The sequence below is a fragment of the Cicer arietinum genome, chromosome 4 (assembly GCF_000331145.2).
Source record: "Cicer arietinum cultivar CDC Frontier isolate Library 1 chromosome 4, Cicar.CDCFrontier_v2.0, whole genome shotgun sequence".
Classification (NCBI taxonomy): domain Eukaryota; kingdom Viridiplantae; phylum Streptophyta; class Magnoliopsida; order Fabales; family Fabaceae; genus Cicer; species Cicer arietinum.
The window spans coordinates 13,999,733-14,006,521 of NC_021163.2; the positions used below are offsets into that span (position 1 = coordinate 13,999,733).

Consider the following 6,789-nt stretch of genomic DNA (forward strand, 5'->3'; position numbering starts at 1 on the left):
GAAATGAAATCATTTTAACTAAATCACTTGGATAACTATTTATCTTTTTATTATTAAAAAAATATTATTTATCTTTTTTTATTAACATATCTTTTATTTATTGTATATCAATAACCTAAATATTCACTAACCTTAATTAATAAATACATTTGAGTAAATAAAATTCATTTTATCATTTAAATTAATACAACTAATATTTGAATATCAAAATAAATTATTATTTTGGTCTAAAAATATTAAAATTATTTTAATTACCTATAATAAATAATAAATATTTTTATTACCGATTAATCTTCAAGAAAGTTCCCTCCTATCCTATGCGCTATATTTGCAAATTCGAGGAAAACACTTGTCCCGTTAAAATAAAAACCATTTGGAATTAATTAATGTTATACAAAGCGATTTGTTTTTTCATTTCGCTGGTAGCATTGACCAATAAAAGGCTTCAACCATATAAGATAAATTAAATAGTCACGTAAATATGAACCATTTTGATTGAAGTCACACCACAAAAACCCGCAAACGAGGCAAATACCTTCCATTATTTTTGCAAAAGCATAAGTAGATTTTATTTAAACTGAATTTGATTTATAAAAATTGAAAATCAATCTTTTTTTTCTAAAATCGCTTATCAATCGAACTGATTTTTTAAATTATAATTGAACTGAATTAATTTTTAATTTAAAAACTAAAACGAATTAGTTTTTAATTCGAGAAAACTAAAAATTAAATTTGTTTATTTAAAAGTAGGATAATTATATAAAATTTAGCTTATCGAAACAAAAAATTAAGTTAAAATTAATTCGGTTCTATTCAGAATAATAAATCAATTTATAAAATAATTTAGTTCAATTTTTAAACTAAAATTTAATTTCGTTTAATTTTTAAACAATTCTAATTTAAAATTGAATTTTGTCCACTGAGAGACACAAAAACACAATATATGTCTTTTTTTTTTTATAAATGAAGTGTATATGAAAATATATTGTAAATTTGTAACAAAACAATTAAATAATTACAGAACAAAATTTTCGGTAGAAGCAAATCCCAAGCCTTCGGTAATTTATAATTGCCGCTATGCTATCTTAATTAGAGTCCATGGTATTCATTGGAATACTAAATTTTCCCATGTTTTACAAATTATTATTGACATGGCTCATGATTCAATCATTTAAAATGACAACAAGTGGTTCATTTAAAATGTGTTTTAATTAAAGATAAATTTATAAGTAATAGCAAGTTAAAACTCTAAAATAATAAGGATTTATTAGACTCTACAATTTGGTCGAAATTTAATCTAAATTATCGATAATTTTGTTTAAAAAAAAAAACTCAAAAGATCAAGGCAAAAAATATTCTAAAGGATAAATGAAAAAGTAATATTTATATAAAGACCTTGGTATTTTTCTATCTATAAAAAATGAATACTCACTAGCTTTCCACAAATAAAATAAAAGAAAATGAATACTAGCTAGCAAACTACTCAAATCACATGCAACTTTTCAAGTGTCCACCAGCTAGAATTATTGACAATATGATATGATTAGACAGGGTTCCAAAATTCAACCATATAATATTTTTAGAATGGTAATTGGATTTGCATGATTGCATCCCTTGTGTTTGTAATGTAGTCAGATATTTTTAAATTAGTTTTACTTCATTGACTCATAACTATTTTCAAACATTATCTATACACACACCTTTAAATCTCTGAATCTATTTGCTAGATCTTGCTTAGTTTACCACTTTTTCTTTTTCATGAAAATCCAACCACATGTTTCTTAATTTGCAGCATAACAGAATCATGATAATTGAATTTATTCTAATCACTCTTATTCTAACAACAATCACAGAAACCTCTGCATCAGTGTTCAACAACGTTACTTGCACAAACAACAAAACATTCACACCAAACAGCACTTTCCACAAAAACCTCAACACTCTCCTCTCTTCTCTTTCCTCCAACGTAACCAACGATGTTAGATTCTTCAACACAACATCAGGAAACGATCCAAACACAGTCTACGGTCTCTATATGTGTCGTGGCGATGTTCCATTCGCTCTATGTAGAGAGTGTATCGGTTTCGCAACACAAACAATTCCTTCTTCGTGTCCTTCTTCCAAAGAAGCTGTGATCTGGTACAACGAGTGTTTGTTACGGTACTCCTACAGATTCATTTTCTCCAAAACAGAAACATTGCCGAGATTCAAAATCAAAATTCCAATGGGAGACCCTATTTTGTTACAGAGTAAAGGGTTTTACTCTGCTTTAAGATCTATTTTAAACGTGCTTATAAAAGAAGCTGCGGTTTCTCTTGCCGGTTTTAACAAATTTGCTGTTAAGCAAGAAAATGCTTCTGCTAGTGTGACTCTATATGGTCTTGCTCAGTGTACGCCGGACTTGTCCTTTGTCGATTGTAGGCGGTGTGTCGAGGATGCGGCGGCGGAGTTTCCGGAGGGTTGTTGTGGTGGTAGCATAGGGGAAACTGTTTTGTTTCCAAGTTGTGTTGTGAGGTTTGAAACTTATCCGTTTTATCAGCATTCAGTAACCTCAGCAGCAGCAACAACAATTAAGGGTTAGTTCTTTATCTAATGTTTTTGTGACATGTCTGGTTAGGTTTTAAATTGTAATAATGATCATGAAATGTAGTTGATGCACCCTTGATTTTGATGAAAATCAGAGATATAACTAATCTTGATGTTTAGTTTGATAGTTGTCACCAACTTTGTAGCACTGACACTTTTGATGAAGACGTGTTTGATGTCCAACACTAACTTGCCATCCACACTTGTAATTTTGTTCAATAATTCATTTTCTCAAATTATTGTTAGTATAATGTTTGGTGTCTGTGTCTGTATCAGCCCTCTATAGTATCAAACCTGTTAGGATATACTAGAGAACAAAGGGAAATTAGAGTGATTGAAATAGTTAAGGGTTGTTGGATTAGTTAGTTAGGTTAGTTATTTTCTGTTTGTTAGTTGTTTTTTCTGTTTTAGGGTAGTTAATATTAATCCTTTTCCCAATCCTTGTGTATAGGAAGTCTAGACTTCCATTCGCCTAGAAAGCATTTTTGGCAAAATATAGAATTTGAGTGGTTTATACCATTGTAGGAGCATATCCACTCTTGTGTATCATTTTCTTTGGAGAGATTTCCTCCTATTATTTCTTATCTTTTTTTCTTTCTAAATATTAGTGTTCTTCCTCTAAATCTATAGAATCCAATTTTTGAGTTCCTAGCGGCGCCTTTTTATTAGAACCTGGTGTCTATCTAGTGTGAGCATACTTAGTTATTGGTTTACCAAATAATGAGAAAATGCTATAAGAAGTTTAAATTGGTGTGTGGAATTAATGTCAATATGACAATGTTTTGACAGGGGGAAGAAACATTCCAACACATGTGATTGCCATCATTGTTGTCCTGGTTGTTATTTTGGGGATCACTTTTTGCTTTGGCTGCTTTTTATTCTTGATGAAATCGAAAAAAAGACGCAAGGAAACCCTCAGAGAAAACAGTAATGTCAATAAACATTTTCATCTTCAAATATTCTAGCTTAATTAAGGCCTTGGTTTTATTATATGATTCTGGCTATAAGTATTAATTTCAAAATGCTCTTCTGTGAACTGTGATGTAGTTGGGCTTGAAATTTCTTCCCCTGAGTCATTACAATTTGATTTGGCTACAATTGAAATAGCAACAAACAATTTTTCTGATGACAACAAGATAGGTAAAGGGGGATACGGACAAGTCTACAAGGTGATATATCATTGTGATAAGTAAATAATAAATAAGTAATGCGTGTTTTCATTTCTTCTGATGTTTTATAGTTTTAGGGAATTCTTCCTGATGGACAAGAAATAGCTGTGAAGAGACTGTCCAAAAGTTCTGGACAAGGAGCAGAGGAATTTAAAAATGAAGTGATGTTGATAGCCAAACTTCAACATAGAAATTTGGTGAGGTTAATAGGATTTTGCCTTGAAGACCAAGAAAAGATACTTATCTATGAATATGTGCCTAACAAGAGTCTTGATCACTTCCTATTTGGTATGACACTTTCAATATTTATTTCAAATCTGGGTTAAGTTTCACATTCTACAGTACAATCTCAAGTGTTTGATTTTGTCGACAATTTGTAGATCCTCAGAAGCAAAAACAATTAACTTGGTCTGAGCGGTATAATATCATCAAAGGAATTGCTCGAGGAATTCTTTATCTTCATGAAGACTCCCGTCTCAAGATTATACATCGTGATATTAAACCAAGCAATGTTCTTTTAGATAACAACATGATTCCTAAGATATCTGATTTTGGCATGGCAAGGATGGTAGCTATTGAGCAAATTCAAGGACAAACAAATAGAGTTGTGGGCACATAGTGAGTTTCTAATCACTATTTTTACCATTCTAACCTTCGCCGCAAAAATAACGTGTTATCTATGGTAATCATATACTTATTATTTTGAAAATATATAGAAAAAATGGCATTCACTTGAACATCGGGATACTAATTTTTTTCTCCCTTTTTTCAGTGGTTATATGTCTCCAGAATATGCAATGCATGGACATTTTTCAGTGAAGTCAGATGTTTTTAGTTTTGGAGTTATGCTTCTCGAGATTATTAGTGGAAAAAAGAATTCTTATACTTTTGAATCATGCCGCATAGATGATCTATTAAGCAATGTGAGTACAAAATTCTTATTTGTTCTCTTTATATTTTAATGTCGGAAAAATAATTAATAAAGAAAATAATTTGGAGGAAATTAAATCTATTTAAATTATTGTTTCAGGCTTGGAACCAATGGAAAGGTGAGTCACCATTTCAGTTGCTGGATCCAATTATGCAAGAATCTTATACTCCAAATGAAGTAGAAAAGTGTGTGCAAATTGGTTTATTGTGTGTCCAAGAAAGTCCAGATGATAGGCCTACAATGGGAACAGTTGTTTCATATCTTAATAATCTTTCAATTGAAATGCCATTTCCTCTGGAACCAGCATTTTTCATGCATGGCAGAACGAGAAGACATTCTCATGAACATGAATCATATTCAGGTCACTCCACCAACCATTCTTTCTCTTCATGTGTAATACCTCGATAATTATGAAACATATATGTATATCATGCAAGTGATTTTCATGTTTCAATCACATATTTGTTATTAATAAAATAAGAATATTTATCAAATTAAAGATTTAATTGCATTTTTATTTCTCTAATTTCGATTATATGGGACTTAGATTCCTAAGTGTTTTTTTAAAATGGGTTTGGATCCCACTGCTATAAGCTAGCTCAAAGGATAAAGGTGTCCAAACACATATATACATCCCACAGTTCTGTAAATTTGACAATGTGAGACTTCAATATGACTGAAGGTCTAAATTCTCACATTGTCATCATTAACAAGACTTTGATACCACACTACATGGTCTTGGATCTCACTCTCAAAAACTTGTTCAAATGCAATGATGAGGGTCTCTAAGTACTCACACCTAGTGTAGGTCTTGAATCAAATTATCACATTATCATCTTTACTTTTATAATGAAACTGATTTTGTTTTCTATTCAAATATTTGAAGGTTTGTAATTGATTTGGGATATAAGATAATCTTAGAAAAATTAGATGTAAGAGATCCCTTATTTGAAATTTGATATTAAATTTTTTTGTTGATATAAAATTAGGATTTGAAGAGTAATAAAGATTTGAGAGTTTTTAATTTTGAGTGAAATTTTATATTATAAGCAAAAGTATGGTAAAAAAAAGTTGATGTATTTAGCCTAAAATTTGAATCAAATGCATCAATTCCGTTTACCTTATTTTTGCTAATATTTAGGAAATAGTTAAAATTTGAGCAAAAATAGTTTCAATCATTTAAGTAATTTAATATTGTGATGTGAAGATTTTGATTATAAATACTAACAACGAATGGAAATAAGTTAAGCTACCTCACAATGACCATTGGCCTAATAACTTGCTATAAGCTCAAATTGAATCAGTTGATTTACCTTTGCAAGTCAGCCAGCAATATGATTTCCTTCACATAGAAGTAGCCTAATTTAGGTTAACAAGACAAACTTTCAAAAAGGTTGGTTAGACTTTAAAAAATCTATGAGAGATAATAGATCACATTTTGTATATTTTTTTTATCCCTAATTATAAATAAAAAGATTGAGATTAAACATACTTAAGATTATTAAGTGCTCCCATACTCAAATATAGGGCAAAAACATGTCATACTTGTGGACTTAAATAGAAGCACATTTAACTAAGAAATGATAATTTAAAAAACACAGTTATATTTTTACTATATTAAGAAACTAGTATCTGTCAAAAAAGTATATTAAGAAACTAATCTTTGAAGTGTAGTCCATTCCTTTGTTGGGACACCGAAAGAATTATATAAAAGTGGTTTGAAGTTTAACCCCTACTATCAACATTTTTCTCTTCTAACAAATTAAATACTAAGATTTACCTATAAAAGAATCAAAGAAAACTAAATTACGCTAATTAATATTTTTTAAGTAAAATAGAGAGCTAATGGCTCAAAGGAAAAAACACAAATGGAAATCAATTAAATAAAATTAGCTAAGCGGGTACAAGAGACCCTTAAAATGTCATTCTAAATCAGTTGATTTACCTCGGAATTAGGCTCCTCCATGATATAGAGATCATAAAAAATGTGTATAAATTAACTGACATTTACTTATATTTCAATTTGATATATATATATATATATATATATATATATATATATATATATATATATATATATATATATATATATGAATCTGTCTG

General features: G+C 29.5%; 1 protein-coding gene across 6 annotated transcripts in view; it reads left to right on the forward strand.

Moving 5' to 3' along the window:
* Window positions 1–1,614: 1,614 nt before the first annotated feature.
* Window positions 1,615–6,789, forward strand: part of LOC113783928 (cysteine-rich receptor-like protein kinase 10) — an 8,763-nt gene continuing 3,588 nt past the window's right edge. For 3 of the 6 annotated variants that reach the window (XR_012162757.1, XM_027333490.2, XM_073367761.1), the window contains exons 1-7: window positions 1,623–2,576; window positions 3,376–3,513; window positions 3,634–3,755; window positions 3,833–4,043; window positions 4,136–4,373; window positions 4,528–4,678; window positions 4,786–5,047. Coding sequence is in view for 4 of the 6 variants with exons in the window: in XM_027333490.2 (XP_027189291.1) it covers window positions 1,775–2,576; window positions 3,376–3,513; window positions 3,634–3,755; window positions 3,833–4,043; window positions 4,136–4,373; window positions 4,528–4,678; window positions 4,786–5,047 (1,924 nt within the window). In the remaining 2 variants the exon portion in view is untranslated. Of the gene's footprint in view, window positions 2,577–3,375; window positions 3,514–3,633; window positions 3,756–3,832; window positions 4,044–4,135; window positions 4,374–4,527; window positions 4,679–4,785; window positions 5,048–6,789 lie in introns of all 6 variants that reach the window. The other 3 variants (XR_012162756.1, XM_027333491.2, XM_073367762.1) reach the window with 3 other exon arrangements.